General features: G+C 40.6%; 2 protein-coding genes across 48 annotated transcripts in view; one reads left to right on the top strand and one right to left on the bottom strand.

Moving 5' to 3' along the window:
- The window catches only part of Erich1 (glutamate-rich 1), a gene marked incomplete at its 5' end in the record, with an annotated part of 52,793,804 nt that overhangs the window by 29,031,840 nt on the left and 23,737,852 nt on the right, over positions 1-24,112 (bottom strand).
- The window catches only part of Sorbs2 (sorbin and SH3 domain containing 2), a 190,917-nt gene that overhangs the window by 99,909 nt on the left and 66,896 nt on the right, over positions 1-24,112 (top strand). For 12 of the 48 annotated variants that reach the window (XM_087587373.1, XM_087587367.1, XM_087587344.1 and 9 more), the window contains 5 exons: positions 4,521-4,570; positions 9,738-9,830; positions 13,595-13,621; positions 13,975-14,030; positions 23,944-24,082. In XM_087587373.1, the coding sequence (XP_087443499.1) occupies positions 4,561-4,570; positions 9,738-9,830; positions 13,595-13,621; positions 13,975-14,030; positions 23,944-24,082 (325 nt within the window). In that variant the 5' untranslated portion in view covers positions 4,521-4,560. 48 annotated transcript variants of the gene reach the window in all.

The raw sequence follows: 24,112 nt of genomic DNA, 5'->3' as shown, positions 1-24,112 counted from the left end.
TTTGTAAAAAGCAAGGCTTACTTTAACACGTTTCAAGTCTTAGGGAAGCAGCTTAGATTAACACATGGCAAGAAACAAAGACTACGTGGATTGTCTGGGACTCTTCGGATCTGTTTCCCTCTCCTGAGGAAACCACCAGGATCCAGTTGTGAGAACTCCATTCTAATGACCTTATGTCATCTAATCACTTCACCTAGAGCTAGAGCTCTAAACACCACAGTGGAAGTCTCTACACTGTTGGTAACCCACAGTGAACGTTAACTCTCATACACGAAGCTCTAGGAGGCACAAACTGTATTCAGACCACAGCGGCGTCCCTTCCAGTACTATTCAGGTCACAGTCACCATGTTGCGGAACTGTTCTAATGCACGGTATGCAATCTTTGAGTGCCTGACTCACCACCTTTATTTTCATGAAGAGTCTATTTGACTTTTGATTTATGTAACAGAAGCCTGTGTAATTTTCCTAGAACTGTACTGTTAAATTGAACAAATGGTTGTCTTAGGGGGAAAATGTGCAATTAAAGCATTTAGAGGTATCTTCTAATTATCTGAGAGGATTATAAAAGTAAATGACACTGGGGAAAGTAGGATGCCGAAGCAATATTTCATGGAACCAGGCAAAATAGAATCAATGTTCATTTAGACTATTTGCCCGACTTCATGTGTGTATAGGGCGTAACTACTTATATGTGATACACACATTTGTGCACATGTGCATACCCGTGTGCCATGCACATCTGTCTATGGAGGCCAGAGGTTAACATTGGTGTCCTCTTCAGTTATAGTTCACCTTAATTTTTAAGGCAGGTCCTCACTGAATCTAGATTTCATCAGTGGGGAGGACTGACTGGCCTGAGAGCCTCAACGATCACTGTGGTGTCACTGCATGTGGCAGTTTCCCATCTGAGCCACCTCCTCGACCCCGGATGCTGACTTTGAAGCATTGGAAGGACACCAGCCAGTCTTACCTAACTATTGTTGACTTCTTTCTTCAATATGTCTTTGGGCATATTGTGACAATGGTGACAATCCCAAAAGAACAGTTACAGAATTCCTTCAACACATGATTTTCTTTCAGAATTTTTGTCCAAGTACATTAATATGATTTAAAAGAATGATATATGTTCTTATAAAAAAATCACAATTTTGATGGCTCTGTGACCTTTTGCCTCTTTAGTACTGATAATTATTTCTTCTCATTCCTGAAAATGATGTTGAATGTGTTGGACCCCAGCGCAGTGTCTAATCTGCCTTATTACTGCTGCGAGACCATAGTCAAGGTCCATTAGCTCAGGAATAGTGGGAGGTAGCATTCCTAGGCAGGGAACATCCTGCCCTTACTATCTACTGTGATAAGTTCTTTAGCCGCCCACTCAGAGGCAGAGGAGTTGATCTCATATAGGGGAACAATTTGGAGGAAGTGTTCAGAAAGGCAGTTAACGGTGTGTTTTTGCTTTTCAAAACTCAGGAGAGGTAAAGGACTGAAATGATTGGTATTTTCTTGTAAATATCTCAGAGCAGCGTGTTGACATAGTCTCGCAAGTAAGTAATGCTAAATGTCAACCTGAACTAAGCCATTTGGCTGTAATTGAGAAGCGATTGAGAGGTGAACTAATTTAGCAGTTTTGAATACTTGTCATCATGCCACAGAGAGGAAAAGGAAAGGGCACTGATCTCTTAGAGGATTTTAACCAGCAAGCGGGACACGAAAGGGGTCATTTCACAGAACACATACAGTACAAGTTAGAATCTGCCATAGATCCTTACTGTGTGGCAGTGCTCATCCTCGTGCTTAACATACATCTCTGAACAATCTAGTGTCCTACAGAGTTTCCCGCTGTGTAGACTATCGGAGTACTTGCATCTAAATAGTACAAAAGCCAGTAATAAATAGTATATTACTTCCAGATAGCTCTATCAGTCTGGGTGATTAAAACTGTGTTATGGGGAAACTTTAAATTTCAACTCAAGTTTAACTCTGTCACTTGATCTATGACCTTGATGGTTCAACCCCGTTTTATAATAACCCAGAATTCCTGGGTCAAACTGGAGGAAAGATGTTATTTCTGCTGTTCTTCAGAATGTATGTCTTATGATGACTAACCACAATAATAATAGTAGTAACCAATTCAAGCATAATTATGTCTGTGTCCACAGTTCTGTTGATATGCAGGTGTGATCCACCCTCTCAGAACCCCAACTCAAAAAAAAATTGCAATCTAGTTTCCGATGCACCTTGTAAACAAAGGCTCTGTTCCCCAAAACAATAACATTAAGGGAAAGACAGTTGGGGACAATCCATTAGATTTTTGACATGTTGTCCTGTCATTGATGAAGTATTAATAAGCAGTCCAACCCCCTGCCATAAACATACTGAAACAAACATTAGTTCTATTTTTACCTCTAAGTAAAACAAACTCATTGCCATGCATATCCTGAGTTGGTATGATGTTTCAGCTTTGTAAAGAACTGATTTAAGTAAATCCGGCCCACACAACCCATAAAAATTATTCTGACCCATTACTACACCAGGCTCTCTTGTTCTATGGACTGCCTTCTTTGGGTGAATGATTTCTATTTTATAGTCCATTGTCATAATCTTGGCCCTAGTTCAATTCCAAGTTAAGAAAATACTTGAAGTGCTGTCATTTCTAGCTGCACACAAACACTCTAGGAATTTGATGCCTTCCAGAATAACCTGCACCCATTATGCAAGTGCCACCAAAGACACTTTTTCAGCACAGAACAAAAGAGAGATTGGATTCTCTGTAGCTTGAATTGCTTAAATAGAGTTCTCAGCAGTGGGATTGTTAATGGCTTTTGTGCAAACAAGGGAGACAGAATCATGCATTTTTATTAGTCGCCCAAGAAGCCTTGGTTTCAGGTTGTTCTTAGCATGCAAACAGGAAGGCTCATCTTTAAGAACCTCCGAGTGTCTTGCCTGATTGGGAAGTTAGTCATTTAATGTTTTGACAACTAACACAATATAAAGTTAAAATAAAAACTAACAAATTACCCTTAGAGGTAACAGGATACATCGCTTTAAAAATGAACAGCCCAAGGATGTGTGGCTTCTTTCTTTGTTCTACACAATCCTCCTTTGCTGGGAGTCTGGTGTTTGCAAATATCTGCATTGGATTCTAATGACACTCTTTGGTCTTGATTCTCTACTTGGTTCAGAAACATTGTTTTAGAACTTAGCATCTTTTGTGTTCTGCCGATGAGCCCTCCTTCCACAGTGGCCTCTGCATCAGCGAATATTGCTCTGCTGTGAGCACTGCCTTCCTCACATCTCACTGCCAGAAGGGACTGTGAGGGAAATGTGAGTTGGGAAATGTCCTTACAGGCCTCCTGCTCTGGGGATTGTTTACCCCTTCTTGTTTTAGAAGTGGCCTCAGCCACAGTCCCAGACATCCCTCGAGGCAATTTTTCCATTTATTTTGTCCATTTAAGGGGAACATATTGAGAGCTTTGCTACTGAGAGATTAAAATAAATATGTTGGGAGGAATGGTCTTAAAGCTCCTGGGCAAACCAGTGCCTACTCTCTTGGGTTCATGAGCGTCCCTACCATACAGGCTGTAAGACTGCCCAGTCTAGTGTTTAGAAAAATGCCACAGTCTAGAAAAAATGCTAAGACACCCAGAAAAGTGTTTCTTGTATACATTGAAAACTAAAAAGCAAAATAAACTTTCCTTTAATGACTTTTCAAAAGTACATTGACCCATGAAAACAGATCCACGCATCTAAGGAAATGATTTCAAGACAACAGTGGTTGTGTTGGTTTGTTTGTTGGGTTGGTTTGCTTTTGAAATTCTGAAAAAGATACTTAACAATGAAACAATGAATTGTCCTTGTAGGAACGGATGGATAGTTATAACAAACAAACAAAAACTTCCTTTGCGTACTGAGTTTGGACCCCAGGTTCTCATGTACGTTAGGCGTGGAAACTAAATTTCTCAAAATGAAAGTTTAGGCTGTGCGTGTGAGTCACTGGGTAGAACACATGCTTGATTTGAATGAGGTTACTTATAGTCTATAGCAAAGACAGAAATAACACCAGGAAGAAAGGAAGGAAGGTAGGCCTCTGTTTTCGACCATTAGTGATCACCATTAAATGAAAATAGAACTTTATTACCATAAGAATGATTGAACCCAAAGTTGAATGGAATTGTAAATAATGCTCTCTTTCTTAAGCTTTGGCTTAAGGAAGATTAATGATAAAGTGGTGTTAATTTATAGGTTAGGTTCTCAACCTGTGGGTCAGGACCCCTTTGGGGGGGTCGAGTGACCATTTCACTGGAGTAGTTGCCTAAGATCATCAGAAAACACAGATATTTACATTACCTTTGATGATTGGAGGTCACCCCATCACAAGGAACTGTACTAAAGGGTCACAGCGTTAGGAAGATTGAGAGCCACTGTTATGGGTTCCCTAAAACCAGAAACACTTACCCAGCATTTTGTTCTGTGTGACAGTGAGCAGACTCTTACCACCCTTTTGTTTTTCTCCTTACAGGAAAACTGAAGACTTTAATAACACACCGTTCAAGGTGAAAATGAATACAGGTATACCATCTCTGGTAGTTTCTAACTCTTTAGCTTTGCTCTTTAGAAGTCACCTTGGTCCTATGTTAGCATAGCAGCGCTGTATTGATCATAAAAGTTTTGCAGAGTCTCTGAGCTTATAGAGAATTCCATTCCCTTATCACTGCATCCCAAAATTATAGCCTGAAGGAGAATTGTTTTGTTTCCTGCTATAGTTGATCTTTTCTTATATTTTCTTCTTCTGAGTGTGTGTGTGTGTGTGTGTGTGCGTGTGTGTGTGTGTGTGTGTGTGTGTGTGTGTGTGTGAGAGAGAGAGAGAGAGAGAGAGAGAGAGAGAGAGAGAGAGAGAGATTTCACGTATGGGTACACGTGTCTGTGGATGGGTGTGTGTAGGGGAGACCAAAGGTTACATTTCAGTATCATTCCTTGTATTGTAAGCCACCATAGTTTTTAAGCAGGGCCTCTCATTTTGACCTGGACCTCTGCAATTAGACTAGGCTAGCTGTCCCATGAGTCCCAGGTATCCCCCTGTCTCCACAACTCCTGTGCTGAAATTATAACCACATTTCATGGTGCCCAGCTTTTTAAATGTAGATTCTGAGGGTCAAATGGGGGTTTTCACTCTTAGAAGGAAAGGCTTTACCAACTAAACCATGATCTCAGGCCTTTATGCTTATACTTTTTAATTAATTCTTAAAGTTGCTAGAAATTACATTTATACATTTGAAATCTCTTGCTTAAAATATCTCAGGCTCAGAAGTGAGTTGCTCTGGTGAACAATATTTAAACTTTTCCTATTTACGAACTATATTGACAAAGTGAGCAGATAGGAATTCCAAAGCCTCACACGAAATGAGCGCAATTAATTCTTCATCATCATGCTTTGCATAAAACTGTAAGCATGTTATTTTTAGACTTGTATACAATATCCCTAAATATTTTAACACAAATGTCTCTGAATCCTGTTATAGAGATTTTAATTGCAAAATAGTTTACAAATCACTGATAAACACATGAAAAACATCATTTTGTTCCCATAGTAGGCGCATTTGGCTTCTAATTGCACCTTCACCCTTATTGCCCCAAAAGTGTGATATACATTAATTAAAGAAAATAACTCTCTCAGTGAAATCCTATGAGTGTGTGTATCATGGCTGATGGCTGGAAAGTTGTTTCAGCCAGCTGCCCCATAACAGAGCATAAAGGAACTCCAGGACATTCTTTCTCAACAAGTTCCTTGTATCAGTGTCTAGAAGAAGGATTAACAACGAGCTAGTAAGAGCCAGGATTTAATCCCTAGATCAAGTGTGAAGACTTGTGCCAGGTTCACCTCCCCTGGCATCTGCCTAGCTGAAACCTGCTCAAACTGGCCTCAGGGAACATTGTGGCATCAGGCTCCTGAGGGTGGAGCCCACATGTAGATAGGTGTTTGGAGCAATGGCCAAGGGTGTTGAAGAGAGAATGAGTGACCTTCACGGAGAACCAAGTAGAGGCAACTGGAAGTGGTTTTCTTTTCTTCAGTGTCCTCTGCCTAATGACGGTGCTTATTCCATTTTGTCTGCACAATGTGAAATGGGCTGTGAGGAGCCTGCTTGCTTGAGTGTAGAGTCACTCCTGTACACTGTCCCCGTGAAGAAGTGAGGTTTACTCACTGTTTGGAGGGATCTCCTTTAATGACTTAAGTTCCCCATAGCTTCCCAAACTAGGATTTTCCTACTTGTCATACCCTATTATGGTAGGTAGGCATATATACTGAACACACCTCGCTTGTATACAATATATTCAACAGTTCGTCTTCCTATTCCTATGATGGTGTCCTAACAACAACAACAACAACAACAAAAAAAAAAAAACATATTTTCCAGTCACTAAGGTCTAAAAATTCTTTTATATCTAATCTTTGCTCTTAGTCAAATACACAACAAACTATCTATGGAAAATGAGTTCCTAACAAAATTAAGGAACAATTGATCCCCATGTAACTAATAAATAAAATTGGCTCACCTTATCTATCTATCTATCTATCTATCTATCTATCTATCTATCCATTATTAATGATATATACTATTTTTAAAAACTCAATAGGCCAGGTCTGGTACAGTAGGTCAGTTGAGTAGAGTGCTTGCTGCTCAGTTATGGGCACCTGAGTTTAAACCCCAAATACCCAGATAAGAAGCTGTGCATGGAAACAAGCACCATCCACAGTGCCAGTCTTAGGAGGCAGAGAGAGGAGACTCCTGGCGTTCCTGGACAGGCTAGCCAATCCTAGTCAGAGGACTCCAAACACAATGGAAGACCCTGTCTTTAAAAAAAAATGATGGAAGGAGAAATGGGGATACCCTTACCATTGGCCTCTGGCCTCCAGAAGCATGCACAGAGTTGCATGCACCTAGATGAACAGTTCCTCTGTGTGTGTGTGTGTGTGTGTGTGTCACAAGCAGCAGCAGCAACAACAACAAAACATATTTTCCAGTCACTAAGGTCTAAAAATTCTTTTATATCTAATCTTTGCTCTTAATCAAATGCACAACAAACTATCCAAGGAGAACGAATTTCATTTTGAGATGTTTAAACTATGTCCTATCTCCACTCAGAAATTGTGAGTCGTTAATTTCTAATGCATAAGAATTCACAATCAAAATGGGGAAAGATAATTCAGTAATTCATAGATTAGACTCTAGTTTACCCGTGTAAGTGGTTTCTAGCAGTGCAAATAGCAATCAGATATCTTAAAGCTCCATGAAAGGATGCTCAACCAAGCAGTAGTTCCTGGATGACCAGGAAGGGAAGGCCAGCACCAGGCTGCTTCAGGATAAGCTAACTGTTAGAGACAGCATCCTCATCTTGAGTCCTCAAGGACCTCTTCAAAGGATAACATAAAATATCAAAATATAAGTAAATACAGAATATTAATTTCTAGTGGCTCGTCTATTCTACCAATTTCAAGAAAGCTTAGCATTTGAAACTAAGCTCTTTAATAAGTATGAGCAGAAAGTCTCCACTTACTTAGCCTGAAGATTCCCACACTTCTTTGTCTCACAGTGACAACGTCTGAGTATTTTTTTTCATGCTGCTTCTAAACCCAAAAGAAGCATCCAATAATTCTATTTATTAAGCAGTTTGGTGCAAACAATATAATAAGTATTTATGTCCTGACAATTTAAAAGTCACTTGACAAAATAGCACACGTGAACTGAAAAAAAATAGTAATTTACTTTCAGTGGAACCACAATTACTTAATAGTGGTATGTGTGTGCCTGTCATGCCCTAGGATGTCTCAGACCGTGAAATGAAATTATACATAACTACTCTGGTTCACTGACAGGACTTTCCAAGTGACTTTCAGAGGGCGCTTGCTTTTTCACATTGTAACCACCCTCCTAGCTCTTAGAGATACAAAGTGATCAAAATAAATATAACATAGCCTTCAATATGGAAACCCTCAACTACTTCAGTCTAAGCTTTCCTTCCGTGCCCTGCTGTTTTTCTCAAAGGTTTAAGATACTCTCCAACAGCCTTGTGGATTCATGGAGCACCACAGCCCAGTTTAAACATGCCAAGCTTACGCCACGTCTCTGGCTCTCCTCACTCTGAGATGTAGTGTTTTTACCTCTGTTCATTTCCAGACACTAAGAGTTGAAAGAACCAGGAAATAAAATCCTTCTAAAAGTGATGCCACTTTTCACTTTTGACATCCTTAACCAAGCATCCCTTAGAGCAGCCAGGAGTGACTAGATCCTATGTTGTGTCCAGTAGCAATATGTCCATTTCCCAGACACCTTGTCTCTCATAGGATTTCAGCAAATGGAAAATAGCTGTGTTCTGTGGAAGGTATTTTCAGTGTTAATTTTCTACCATCCGTGTCTTTCTCTTTTGGGTCCTAGCTACAGTATTTCTGTTCATTAGCTTATTTTCATTTTGTGTTTTAACTCAGGTTTCCTGTTTGATGGTTTCTGCACTAAATATTATAATTTTAAGTTAGATTTCCTATTAGAAGAGCTACACCAATTTTGTGTTCTATTGACCTCATGCCTTATGGCTTTAACAGTAATTAACTCATTCATAATTCCAACTATGTTTACTAATCTGAACTCTCTCGGGTTTAATTCGGTGAGTATTTTGTGAAGAAAAGAATAAGAAAAACATGTGACACATCCAATAATTATACTCTTACAATTACATTCTCATATTGTTGGTCACATTATGCTTCTGTGTGTGTTCCAAAGAGAAAATTGAGGTTCCTTTGATTTGATGAGGAGGAGAAGGGCGGAAAACTATTGCACAAGCTATATTACCAAGGAATGTGGGAGCAGGAGCAAGTCTATTCAGAAATAGAACGCTAACCTTTCAGTCTAGGAGTCTTGTCTTCCAAATTTGGACTTCTCAACTTCTCACAGCATAGAAAATGGCTGATGCCTTTGCACACATTTCACTTCACATTTTGATTTCCTTAGCATACATATAGATTATGTCATGCCTACTATTCAAAATTATAAGGGCAATGCATTTATTTTCCAAAAAAAAAAATGCTTATCTCAATGCTTGCCTATTCAGGGCTGCCCTTGATTTTAATTAGAATAACCACTTCAGAACTGTAGGAAGGCATGAAATTGCATAATGTTATGTGTTTCTTTATGAAGTATATGTCAACTGAAAAATATTACTTCAAGAATTATTCAGTCGAGATAACTCACCCCTGATTTCCTTTAGGAACCACCCTGATTGTCTTTGACAAACATAAGTAAAATAGAGTAAATTTAAATTATTTATATGAATGCATATTACAACACGGCACTGTAGGCTAAAATACAAATAATCCCTAACTCCAAAAGCTAGCTGTGTTGTTTCTAGACTTAGTGTACATTTTAAAAATATGGTGTAAACAAAATTGAGCTCTGTCTCTGGGATTTCATTAAAAACAAACGTTGAGCATTCATATAAAACCTTCTGTTGCATTTGAGAGGATTGCCATCTCTCTCTGAGCAGACCCCTGGTGGCTCACTTTTGTCTCATTTGTCCTTGTTAGTTTGGGGACGGGAGTGAAAATCGCAGGTGTATTCTGTGACTACTAATGCTCAACTGTTCATCTTTCTCACGAATGACTGACACATCTCACTTAAAATGCATGACATTCGCATGTGCTTTCTCTGTTGCCTTGGCCTCTGCTATATCATGTTTTTGCTTCCAGATAGCGGTGGGTGTGCTCGCAAACGTGCCGCCATGTCTGTCACGTTAACATCTGTGAAGAGAGTTCAAAGTTCTCCAAACCTATTGGCTGCAGGTATAACGTCACTAACTCACAGTGTCACACTTGAATGGCTTCACCTCACCTCTCTCTTTCCAGAATCATCTTGTTGGACTGTGTCCAGAGATTTTAAATGCCTTTCAAGTCCCCCACTCAGTCTTATTTTTTTCTAATCCCAACAATAGCTTCTACTCTTTCTGGTTATGTTCTAAAAATAAAAAGCCAAAGGAAACTGATACCTTCTTAAAAACAAACACTTATAAATATAAGTAAAAGCACCAGTCACTTGCAAAAAATATATTAATTGTAAGTGTTAACTATTTAAGTTTTTGTTATCTCATGAAGTAAAGTAACAGGATACTTTATTAAGATATCATCCATTTCTTTGAGAATTAATTTAGTTCTTCCCCAAAGGTTGCAAACAGAAAACAGACTTTCTTGCATCTATCTAATACATACTTTAGAACATACCAGAATCTTGATTAATTTAGAGAGCCATGACCCCACAGATAAAAATGTCCTTCAGAAAGCAATTGAGGATGTGAGACTCCAGCATCCACCAAGGTAGCTCTCTTTTTTTTCACTCAACATCTGCAATGACCTCCACCTGAGACACAGGCTAAACCTGGAGACTCCGCAGCTGTGGAAGTTCAACTGGAGCCCAGCCTGTCCCTAGACCCTTCATGAGGTAACCCAGGCCTCTTGGTAACTGGTTACTTAATTGGATGACATGGTTAAAGTTGAAGATTAATTAACTATAAAACAGAGGGAGGAAAGTGCTGGGGCTTCTAAACAAGTTCAGTTGTCCCTCCATGTTTTTGTAAACACGTGTTTGGTAGTCAGCTGGCACTGAGGATGTCCTACCAGCCTTTTTAAAGAAAAAACAAACAAACAAGAAGCCTTTTAAGGGTAACTTCCACATTCTTCCCCAACTCACAAATGGATGTAAATGTCAGGAGCCTCATATTGTCCTCTACAAAGCAAATAACCGGAAAGCGCTGCAATGTATGCACTCTGATCTTATTTGGATTTACAAACCACTCTGAGTATGTTTGTTCATGTATATATAAGTACGAGAAGGCATTGTAGAGGCATAGACTTCTCTAGATGCATTAGGTGTATGAGAATGAGGAGAAGTAAAGTAAATAAAAGGAAGGCACATCACATAATTGGAATGCCTGAACTGTGAGTTTCCTTAACATTTCAACTGAGATCTCAGTTGTGATCACCGATGCACAGAGACTTACTGTGTGTATTTGATAGGGTTCTATTGCTGTGAAGAGACACCATGACCACAGCAACTCTTTTAAAGAAAAACGTTTCATTGGAGCTGGCTTACAGTTTCAGAGGTTCGGTCCATCATCATTATGACAGGAAGCATGGTGGCAAGCAGGTAGAGATGGAGCTGAGAGTTCTGCATCTTAATCTGAAGGCAACAAAAGGAGACTGTGTACCACACTCAGCATAGCTTGAGCATCTGAGACCTCAAAGCCCGCCCCCACAGTGACAAACTTCCTCCAACAAGACCACACTTCCTAATAGTGCTGCTGCTCCCCATGGATCAATCATTTGAACACATGGAGTATGTGGGGGAATATTCCTATTCAAGCCACCATACCATGTTAACAATTCCTACCCATTATCATCTATAAAAATAACCTGCGAAAGAGAACACTGGGTTAAGCTAGAGATTGCACTTGAGAGATTCAAACTGTTCTGCAAGCAATTCCATACCATTCAAGTGGTCGGGAAAGGCTAAGTGTTTTACAGTCAATAGAGAAAAATGATCGAAGCCAGTCCTGATGGCATGATCTATGGTATGGCCCCAGCTACTTAGAGTTAAGGCTGCCGGGACCATCTAGCAAGTTTAAGGCAAGTCTGGCACACCGTCTCAAAATTTAAAATAATAAAATCAGAGTTAAGGAAGGGATGTAGCTCGGTGGTGAAACTTACCTCGCATGACTTGTGGTTCAATTCCTTGTACCCTAATGAAAGGGAAAGAAGAAGGAAACTTAAATAAACGTCAGCAGTGTGAGCGATTAGCACCTCTTACCTATCCTATGTCACTAGGAATAAGACTTTTAGCAGTGCCCTGAATCTCTGATTTAACTTTAAAAGGATATTTCTCTTGCACATGTGGACACACAAAGCCTTTAAGGAAATTTTAATTCCATTTTAAATAAAAGAATCAAGATCCTTTATGTCCAGGATCATCGTGTAGCAGTATTCACAAGGACTCACGAGGCAGGAATTTATGTTTCGACGTTGTTAGAGAATTAATCACTCACCAAAATGTACACTAAAACCATCAGCTCGAGCTTTATTAAGTGTGGTCTCATCTTGATGTTTCATCTGTGCCTGCCCCATACACAATTGTCAGTATCCCATGGGTGAGGCTAGGTGCAGTGTTCTCTGTTTCCCCTTCCCCAGGTTCTACAACCCTATAACGTGGTCTCTATTGTGAGGAAAGCGAGCTGGCCATCGAGTACTATCAAGGAGGGGATATGTATTCCAAGAGTTTTTCCATGAAACGCCATACACCCTTCCTCCCCGACCTCATCTGCATCACTGGCACCTCCATAGACGTGACTTCTGTCGCTTCACCCCAGCACACGTTATCAAACCAAGAGTAATCTAAACTCCCTACTCTCAAGACGTGTAACCATTATTGATGCCGTCCCCCCACTCATTGCCCTTCTCAGATCCCCAGATTTGCTCTTTGTTCACAGTGTGTAACACCCCAGTGGTCAGTTAATCTCTTTTCTTAAGTGCCCCAAAAGCAGAATCCTACAGATGCCTTCCCACACTGCATTGTTTTTCTCTCTAGAGGAGTCACTGTCTTTCGACTGAATAAAATGGAGAATTCCAGGCCCCCTTAAACTCTAGGTATAGAACCCAGTGAATATGTCATGAATAATTCTACCAAGTTATTTTTACTGGATTATTACATTACCCTCATTTTTATTCCAATTTATGATAACATACAATGAATGGGAAAGGAAAGGACTCTCACAATCCTTTCCAAGATCAGTGCTTTATGGCTCCAATAGACCAAACAGTGTAAACTGACTCCCTCAGATGGCCATTAGGAGGTGCTGAGACAACTGATAACCGGATGTGGTTAAACAAACTGGTTTTGTACCAAAAGCAATCTATTTACGATGATTCATTTCCCCCAGCTTATGAGGTAAAAGGTAAGAGTGTCTAGCTTTCCTGTTTGAACAAAGACTTTGAAAGGATAATTAGAAAATTAAGTTCTAGGGAACAATATGAAAATATCATCTTGGACAGATCTGCCTCTGTGAAAGTGAAAAACAAAAACAAACAAACAAAAAAGCCAAGTTATTGAAACATTAGTCACTGTCTAATACAGCACTTAAAAATAGTTAGAGATGAGCCTTGGCCAGCCACAGACCTGGTGGCTTACTTTAATGTTCTGAAAAGTTCCCATTGTTTGCAAACCAGATTCTTTTTAGTCCTTTAATTCTGTGTTCAGTAGTCATATATCCATTTGGGGCCAGGATAAGCTTAAAATTACACGGTTGTGATATTACAGTGTGTGAAAATTAGCATTTGCTATAGGTTCTAGTTATTGATTGATGCCCTCAGATGTAGATAGTTAAGAAATGGTCAGCATATTGAAAATAAAACAGTGCACAGACCTCTCATGACTAAACTTAAGGTGCCCCGTTTCAGGACTGAGATAATGTTGACAAAAACCGTGCGTGTGGCCAAGGATGTTTATAGGACGTTCGGTTTGCTTCACACTCGAGTTAAAGTCAATATTGTTTTTCTTTCAGGGCGTGAGTCTCACTCTCCGGACTCAGGTACAGAAAAAATATTGTGAACAACTACTGTACTTTATTTCAAGGCCATTTTTCTTTTTACATATCCACAGCCATATCATTGAACTTATGTTAAATTTAAATTCCGTACACTGTTATGCACAACAAATTATAATTCCATCAAGACCATTTCAGTTTTAGAAAAACAAATCCATTTTCTAACACACCAAAAAAAAAAAAAAAGAAAGAAAAGAAAAGAAAAAAGAAAACCAAATTCAAGTGAACGTAGATATTTCTGTGTTCGATTTGTTTTCCCTTAATGAAAGCTTGGAGATCTTACAATGGTCGAAATCCAGAGACACTGAACGGAGATGCCACATATTCCTCTCTTGCAGCAAAAGGTTTTAGAAGCGTTCGACCAAACCTGCAAGACAAAAAGTCACCAACCCAGGTAATAACAGCTCAGTGCCTGCTGTGTATCTATTTCCTAGCCCTCTGCTTGCTTGTCCTCCTGGAAATCGTATTCCTGGTGTCCTGGCTTTAAAACGCTTCTGCCCTCTCTAGTTGCTTTTGCCTGTCACGGTAACATGAACATGGGGCTTGAGTTTTAAGCTCAAAACAGGTAGGTTTTTGTGACTGTTGATGTTGTTTCTGTCTTGATTCTCTGGTAAAACTTATAAAAGTAGGCCAGCTTCTACTGTAGTGTTTTAGATAAAACTCTAGAAGCTGTTTGTTTGGATTTCAGAGTTGAGAGTCAGTGATACATCATGTGTTGCATGAATATGTGTCAGACAAACAATGAGATTTTGAGATGTTAGGAAAACCATACAGGCAGAACACTAAAAACCATGTGTCTAAATGACCTCCGGGTATAAAAACATGACAAGATAACATATACCCACGGTTAGCGTAATTCCTAAAATTTTGGGTGGGAGCAATGTCTTCGTAATGTATTCTAAAATTACAGGACTGACAGCGGCCATTCTGTCTGCTGCTCAGGGCACAGTATGTATGTATGGATTTCTTCAGGGCAGCTTTGACAATGTGTCTCTCCTGACTAACTTGGACTTTCTTTATGTTTTTTCCTTCTATATCATTTCTCTTTCTGAACACTTTTGGCCATCTAGGCACCCCTTCCGCCAGTCAGGAAGGGGAGCTTTGACAGTCAGTCCCTGATAACCAATCAGTCAAAGGGTGACATTTTAGACTCATTAGGAACTAACAAACTCACTCCATCATGTACAGAGGACTTTACTAACCTTAAACCTCTCCAAGGAACTACACGTTCTAGTGAGGATTCTAACCAGACATTAATGTATTCTGAGGAATCCAGCACGACTGTGTCGTACACACAGAAAATCACTAGACCACTACCGGCATCCCCCAGGGCCAGCCCTGCACACTTTGGAGACATCAACACTCCATTTCTACAACAAGACTACACACAAGATTCTCAAACTCGAAGAATTTCTACCTTGAAGCTAACCCCTAACCAGGACCAAGGAAGTAGTTTTCCCCTTAACACACCACAGTTTCCACAACCCACTGGCAGTCCATCATTTCTGCCAAGGTCTTGCTCACCAAGCCCTAACCCAGACACACACACAGCGTCCCTTTCCATTCGGATAGCCCCCTGTTCAGAACACCATCTTGAGAGCCACAAACAGTTCCCTGAGCTTCCGCCAGAGCCTGCGAAGATGCCTCTTCAGCAGGATAGACAAACGCCTTCAGATGCCACCGCCTGTCAGTCTCCAGCGGTACACGTGCCTCTCTCTTCTTGAGTTTGAGCTTCTTGTCAAACCTAATGCTTTACTAGCTTCTAAGCAGGAGGGGAAAGGAGAAAGAAACTATTTCAAAACCTTACTGACTGAACTCAGTGATTTCTTTTTCTGTATCTATTTATTTGCACACAAACCTTTTCTACAAAAATTATGTTCTAAAAGTCTCTTCTTTCAGAGTTTTTTTTTCTTTTTTAATTATTGATAGATAAGTTAAGACACTGTAAACTACATCCATTCTTAAAGTACTTCCAGGTACCGAAGTCCTGTTTCTATGTTAGACATTTGGGACCCAGGTTAACCTTATTTAAATATATAATATATCTTAAGAAAAATCTTAATTATAATATGCTTTATCTTAACTTCAAACAGTACTTATTCCTTTGTAAACTGACACTTACCCTCACTAAAATTCAGTTGGTTGGTTAATTCAGAAAGCACACTAATCAAGTTTTATTACCTAGACTCATTATTTTCTACATACGTAAAATTCCACCATAACACCATTGTCGTCACAGTCACCATCTCTACTGAATGGAAAGTCATCCTCCCAGCTTCTCCACAAAGTGGAAAGGCATCGGCCACATAAGCTTGAAAGATGAACTGTAGAGTTTTCTCCAGCCTTCATTCATTGTTGGCTACCTGATGTAGCTTCCACGGGGCCCTCTCTGTGAGTCTGGAATAGAATTGACGAGACTCGACTAATCCATTCCTAGGACGTGGCAGGGGAAAAGACCTGTGGGAGCAGAGGAAAAACCAATAATTGGTAGCTCCGAGGTGGAGTGTGGGATGAGAGGGTTTGGGGCTCAGGGGAAAGGTCCTCGTTGGAGACTTAGAAACAGATCAGCTTACAGATGCAGTTTGTAGCCAATAGTCAGTGAAAACAACACGGAGAACGGAGGGAACCCAAGAGTTGAGCTGTGCAAACCGTAACACTCAAAGGAAGAACCAGTCAAGGAGACTAGCACTGGTATCCGCAAAAGGAGAAGAAAATCCAGGGAAATGAGCAATACTAAAAGCCAAGCAAGGAAATCATGGGAGGAGAGGGAAAGTAACTTCAAATATTGTTAGTGGGGCAAGCAAGATGAAGGCAGAAAGCACACCTCAGGGTAGAAGTGAGAGCGGGCTTAGGACAGACAGGGAGGAGGCCAATTAGACTGCGGCTTCCTTCAAGGTGTTATTATGTGCCTCCCTGAACTTTAGTTTCTTCATCTGTAATATGGGGTTAATAACAAGACTCGTCTTGGAGAGTCCTCGGCAGGTATGATAATATATATGGAGAATTCGGCATACAACCTTCTACATAGTAATTCCCCGACACGCAGAAGCTGTTATTATTCCAAAATAATATTTCCCGAACCATGCGGCATCTTGGGGAAGTAAATTAAGGTTGTCAACAATATTCTTTTCACAGATGGATGAAAGTTTCTCTCATCAGATTAATAGTGTCTTGATATATTGCACTGTCAATATTATTGTCAAAAGGTGCCAGAAATTCTTACAGTTTTTATTTTAATTTTGCCGAGAATGTATGAGATCTACCCTCTTCGCATTATCTTTGCAATTCATGTATGTGGCAAGCATGCATGTGTGTATGTAGGCTGGTATGTGTTGGGTGTCTGTCCAGGTTACTCTCCTCTTTATTTATTGAGACACTTTCTCTTACCGAGCCAGGAGCTGTATAACAGTGGTTCGTCTAGCTACCAGCTTCCCACAGAGATCCCTATCCTTGTGTCCTCAATGCTGGGCTTTTATGTGGGTTCAGAAAATCCCAACTCTTGTCTTTGTGTTTGTCTAGCAAGCATGTTATTGATTGTGTCATATCCCCCCCCCAGACCTTTCTTCACAAATTTTAAGTGTTCCATATACAACTATTAACTCTAGGCATAGTGACATATGGGAAATTCCTAGAATTTGTTCCTCTTGCCCAAATGAAACTCTATACCCTGGATAGCAGCTCAGCTCCCTCTTGCCCAGCCCCTAGCCATTAACTCTCTATTTCGGCTCTCAGATGCCTCATGTAAGTGGAATCACAAAGTAACTGTTCTGTGACTGCCTGGTTTCACTTTCATATAATATCCTCTATTTTGAATTTCCACTTCAAAATAAAAAAAAAAGACTAAAGGATAGTTCATTTTGATATAAATCATACTTTATCTATTCTTCCACCAATGGACATTTAATTTTCATGCCTTCCCTTCCACAGTATATGTCATCCTTGTTTCATTTTCTGTTTAATGGTCTTTCACAATGGTTTTTACATTTAAAATTCTGGCAGGAAGACATAGTAAATGTCAGGGGCTGAAAGCTACACTCTACAAATTGTGTGTGTGTGTGTGTGTGTGTGTGTGTGTGTGTGTGTGTTAAAATAATTGAACACGGGGTTGGGGATTTAGCTCAGTGGTAGAGCGCTTACCTAGGAAGCTCGAGGCCCTGGGTTCGGTCCCCAGCTCCGGAAAAAAAAAAAAAAAGAACCAAAAAAAAAAAAAAATTGAACACTGCAGCATCGTAGGAGAGAACAATATCAATTTAAAAGCAGCACAAGATCCCCTCTATTCAGTGAGCCCTTTCCTGAATGCACATAATGGCGACCCCCATTAGTTTATAAGGCAGTGATTTAGTGGTTGAAGAATTCTGAGATCTGATTGGTAGAAGCACTTCCTCTATGGAATCACAATCTGCCTTTTTTAAATTCTCCATGTTTACCCCAGGGGACAAAAGAGGTGACCTTTTCTTCTCCCTCTCTAGGACAGCTTTCACATAACTGTTCCCTTCCCTTCCCTGGTCTGGCTTTGTGAAAAGCATTACTGTGCCTTCTAACTAAAACAGTCATTTTCAAGTTGTGATGCTCTTGAACAGCTGTAACCGCACACCAGACACCCCGACCTGTATTTCTTTCTTAATAGCTCACTCTTCCAAAACTATAAAAGATGAGTTAATGTGTTAATGATTGTAACTGACATACAGGGAAACTGAGGCCAAGGGAGCTTGGACAGCTTGCCCAAGTCACTGCAGAGAGACAGATGGTGGGTTCTCCCAGGCCTGCTTTCCCTTCAGGGTCAATCTTACAGTCCATCTTTGGCAGTGTTCTTAGAGTATGACAGCTTCTTAGATGTAAAATCACCCCACAGTTCCTGCTATTTAATACCCAGTAGAGTTGAACCTCCCGGATACCTTTCTGCTATGTCGTTCTTATTTACAGGTTCATCTCTATCAGTTTTTCCCTTTGCCGAGTCACCCTCTAGCCATCCTCCTTGCTAATTCTTCATAGAGCCTCAACCTTGATTCTCTCGCCTTTGGCAACCATCACTTCTCCTGGTGTTCTGGATTGGATTCCTCTGGACCAAGGGCCTCCATCTGATTTAGGATAACTTAAGGTATTAGATATGTCACAGCTTAAGAACCCCCATCCTTAGTGAAGAGCAGAGAGCTGCAAGCTGGTGTCTCTAGTTCCTCCCTCGATAGCTAAGGAAAATAACGTCAACTTAGACTCATAAAACATGAATGACTGTTGAGCAATATTTGAATGCAATCACTTTATATAGTCCAAAAGCCAGGAAACACAAACCAATTTGAATGATCTTTCTGCAGTCATCTACCTGTCACTAAATATAGTAGGTAGTGGAAAACCATTCTTATTTGAAGTGAATTTTTCCCACTACAAGCTAATCCAGAATGGGAAAATACTCACATCCTCCTTGTACATGTTTTTGGTTCTCTGCTCATGCTTTGAGCTGGCCTATGTAAGAGATGATGCCATACAGCAGTTTACACCAAGATGAAGGGAAGCCCCTCCAGGTGGTAGGGATGTAAAACAACAGGACATTCTAAGACAGTACTCACAGGCGAGTGAGACGTTGGGGGGTGGAGGGAATAAAGCAGGGAAAAGTCATTAAGACAGGACATAAAAGCACTCAAAATAGCTCCATGAAGTACCTAAAACTGACCGGTTTCACTAGCCCCTCCCTGCTCCCAAACAAGACTATATCTAAGCAGGAAAGACGACCGAGTCACTCTTAAGCAAGCCAAGTGGCCTAGAAGAGTCTCAGGCAAACTGGGCCACCTGGAAGCTACAAAAGTCAACCAAGCCTCCTGGAAGGGGCTCGGCCCAACTGACATTGTCCAATCTGGTGTGAGCTGCCTGCAGGCCATGCAGTCAGGAAAATGCTTCCACTTCACATGGCCGTTCATTAAGTTGGATGTTCATCACCATTTCTAACACCTGAGGTGTAACAGCCATTAACAAAATCTTTGACAGGCATCTTTTGTCTCCTTACTTGGTTGGTCCCTTCCTGGTGTTCAAACACTTGGTTACATGCAGCTTTGGAGTTCTTAAACCTTTTATTTCCCCTTCAGTTTCTTTCTCCTTTCTTGAGACTCAACGCCAACAGTAGCTATACCTAACCCATTTTAACAAAATCATGACTGATCTTTGTCTCCCTTTACACATGAGTACCACAGCTAACACTGCTAGCACACTTAAAACTTCAATGGTTGGTTTTTGTATCTCACGGTAAAAGCAATGAACAGATTTGGTAAGTAGAAAGTGAACAGAAGTCCGTTTTCCACATAATAGTTTATAGTTTGATCAATTTAAACAGTAAGTGAGAAAAAGTAAGTTTATATTGGGGGACCATTTTGATAGTCAGGAAGCAATAGGAAGAACCAGGCTCCACAGTTTTTCTTGAGAGACAAACTAATTCTGCCCAAGCAACAGACAACTTGATATCATTGCACTATCATTAGAACAAAACCTGAACATGTCTGAGGAGAACGTTTCCACTGCAATATTATCCGAGCAAGGGTCTCGTTCAAACTGCACTGGATTCATGTTCTTCACGCTTCCAAGCATTTCCCACAGTGTGTTTGACACCTAATCCGTCTGAATGTATTTCCTTAGAGTGTTTGCACATAAAACCAATGCTACACCCTCTCTGTCACGGTGTAAGACAGATATTCTTATATACTTGAATGATTCTTCTCTCTTCTCATTATTCTTTCCCCTCAACCTCAGCTTGAACTCCAGCACTTACCTGCCAATGTTTTGGAGGTAAATTCCTCACAGACACGCAGGCAAGGCCCAGCCTCTTCCTCATGCCTGTCTGGGCATGCTTTTCACCTGCCCACTTTTTCACCGGGCAGTGGCTCCTCCCACTGCCACTACCTGATGATCTGGGGCCTTCCTGCCTGCCTTTGACCCAGGACCTCTCAGCTTGTTTATGCAAACATCCTTTCCTAGCCCCTAACAGCCTTATACACAGCCATGCCACAGGCTTTCTCCAGTCAGACTCTTCCCTGAGCCATCACTCCTCTCAATCTGAGAGTGAGTCCTCCACAGCCATTCTGGTTGAACTACAACTGGGACACTCTGACATTACTGACTGCTCAGAGACACCCCCGCCCCCACCTCGGGTCAGAGATCTGCTGTGACAGATGGCATCACCTTAGCAACTGCCACTCCTATAAGGACTCTTCCCTCCTTTGCCTGCACCGTGTTGTAAGGACAGCACTCGTTTGCTATCTGGTTTTGTAGCCGACCATTTTTATTTGCATAGGTGTTGATTAGCAGACCAACTGTATACCATCTGTTAGAGAAAGCTGTTGGCATCATCCTCATGAAACCCACTTGGTGCTAAAATCTTTACTGATAGCCCCTTCCTGCACTTAGGCACTATTTATGGTAACTCTAGCGTGCTCCGCTTCTAACTTATCGTCTTTCTGTGGCTCCTGTGCTATCAACTGGTTTATTTCTAAGGCCCTTTGTCAGAAATGTAAGTAAGTAGACAGCCATCATTTGCTTTGCTTAAACTATAGAGAAAGGCCAAAATGTTTCAGATAGTGTAGCTTACTGTTAATACCTGAAACAGGATGCTCTCCTGTAAGCCTCACATCACTGTGTCCTGGTTTAACACTTGATGTACTGTCTCTCCCTCATGAGTGATTCTGACTGCATAACTCTAATTGTTCTTACTATTCTTTGGATGACAGACACCCGTGGTGAACACTACTGTCATGTAGGAGCGAGTGATGTAAATAATTTTAGTCCCTCTTTCAGAAATGTAGCCTCAGGCTGTTTTGTAATATTTCCCCTGAGCCATCCCAGTCTCAAAATTTATGAAAACATTTTCATGTCAACAATAAGAAACAGCATAAACTTTCGTTTATACAGTATATAAATAGTTCTCACATGCATGATAAATATCATTGAAATATGTCTGTAATTTCACTCAGAGATCACTAATCAGTGATCACTAAAATCATAGCTAAAATGCTTCGAATGTTATCATACAGGTTCTCCAGCACTGACAGTAAAGAGATCCCCGACTTTCACTGAAGGGTGTATAGCTTTGAGCAAAGAGAGATTCTCTGAAATCGTTATCGTCCTGATGGTTCTGTCACCAGGAAATCATATCTGTACCACATGGTGGCTGTAAACTGTCAAGACATAAAACTTTGACTTGCATGCACAGAGAAATGCCACAAGCCATATTTTTTTTAACTTCTACAACTACAGAAAAGGAAAAAAAAATCTTGTTTCAATCATTTGGGGTGACTTAGTATTCACCAAGTGGCTGGATTTTCTTTCTGGAAATACCTGGACTAAACCAACCCCTATCCACATATAGCCAGCCACTAGCCTTGGGTACTCATCGGGGATGAGTCACTCCATGTCCTACTGTGTTAGAAAAAAAAAAAAGTTGGATATTCCTAATGAAAATGCCCAAATTCTAAAATTTTTCAAAATTGGAGACATTTTAAGCATTGGCATGACATTGTAAGTTTAATATTCCACACCTGACTTCATGTGACAAATTGCAGTAAAAACAATTCTGCGGCTGGAGACATGGTTCAGGGGACAAGAGCACCACTGGCTGCTCTTGCAGAGGACCAACATTCAATTCCCAGCACCCATTTGGCAGCTCTATAACAGAATCAGATGCCCTCTTCTGGAGTGCAGACTGCATGCAGACAAAGGTACCCATGTACATAAAATACATGGATTAAACAAACAAAGCAAAACAACAACAACAACAATAACAAAACCTCAGGTGCTCTGAAACCGCTTTTTCTATAGAATAAAAATTGAAAGTTTTATGTAGTTACCTTCAGATTATGTGTATGAATCATCCCTAAGACATGTATATCCCACATTCAAATCCATATGACATCTGAAATAATTCTGCCCATAAGCATTTGGGCATAAGGGATACTCACCTGTACTAGAAACCTTAGTTTTAATAGAAATTATTCTGTCTTTTGCATTCATCGTTATAACAAATCAAAGTTGATTTAAACAAGGAGGCAAAAATATCTGTTTATTGTTCAGCAGACTCACATAAAGGTTCTGAAGTACTTTGCATTGTGTCTGCATAAATGTCCAGTTCAAAGGGTCCTTAACGTATAGCTAATTGTTGAAATGAGAGACTTTTTCTGATACCTTAAAGACATACTTGATAAGTACAGTCCTTATAATTGAATAATTATTGCTTTTAGGACATATGTGATATGACTTTTAAGTAAATTAGCTTTCTTTTGGATCATTTGAAAGCATGATAATCTTTGATTACATATTCATCTGTTGTGGTTCATGCTTGTGTAACTGAAGTTTCTTTTGTTATTTAAAAGAGTGGAAAAGTTGGTAAGTTGTGAGTCTCTATGTCTGTGCAGATGTGTGTCTGTATGTGCATATCTGCAATGCTGTAATAACTCAACGCTCTTACTAATGTAATCTCACCTGCATGCGTTATTTGGTTTGCATAGTGCTCCAGTGGTATGCTGGGCAAAGACAGTTCTGAGTCCCGCTGATTCACCTCAGTCACCACATGTAGCTTCTGAATGTCTACTAGGACATCAATCCCAAGCCGCATGCTTAACTACAAAAGAAGCCCATGTATGCCTGCTCAGCGAGAAGCTTTGAGTAGCAGTAGAAATAGAAACTAGTCAGGTGGAAAACAAACAAGTCAATGTCTTAGGAAACCAGAGTGCCAAGTGAGGTTGAAGTAGGGAGAAACCAGTGTTTTAGCATCTTTACAATGGTTTACAATGGTTTGCCCGGTATGTGGCTGCACGAGTAGGTCATTTCCTAACTCATTAAGCCAAACACTTGCTTTCTGTGTCAGTCATCTTGTTTTGGAAACATTGATTCATTAGAGCACTGAGTCTGTGAGCCAGCCCCTCTCCTCCTGTCAGAGAGCATCCATTTCAAACCCACCAGGCAGAAGGATGAGAGAGAGAGATGTGACTACGTAAGACCAGGCTGTGAGAGCTCAGTGGCCTGCCCATTCATTTGCCAGTGACCCATGTAGATGGCACCTCTGTTGGCACTGTGGTGTGCCCGCTGGCTAGGTACTCTCATTTCCCTAACCACTTCCCATGCCCTCTGATAATATAAGGGGTGAGAAATAAAGGAAAGAACAGAGAAAACTGGGTGGAGGAAGTCTTTGGTCCCTCTGACACCAGTTTTCAAAAGAGATAAAAGCCCTGTAGTTGATTACTGTCCTGTAGTTGGAAGGTCTTGTTGTCACAGATAGGAGTGATGTTCCTGGGGAAGCCTGTGATATAACGGGTCCTCTGTGCTTTTCTCAGAGCCATATCACTATCAACGGCAACTCTGGTGGCGCCGTGAGTCCAGTGAGTTACTATCAGAGGCCATTCTCCCCTTCTGCATACTCCCTCCCAGCCTCACTCAACTCCAGCATTATCATGCCACACGGCAGGTCGCTTGGTAAGTACTGAGGTCGTGATTTCCATGACA

The sequence above is a fragment of the Rattus norvegicus genome, chromosome 16 (assembly GCF_021556685.1).
Source record: "Rattus norvegicus strain SHRSP/BbbUtx chromosome 16, alternate assembly SHRSP_T2T, whole genome shotgun sequence".
Lineage (NCBI taxonomy): Eukaryota > Metazoa > Chordata > Mammalia > Rodentia > Muridae > Rattus > Rattus norvegicus.
Note: the sequence above shows the minus strand (reverse complement) of the source record. Positions and strands in the feature narration are given on the sequence as shown.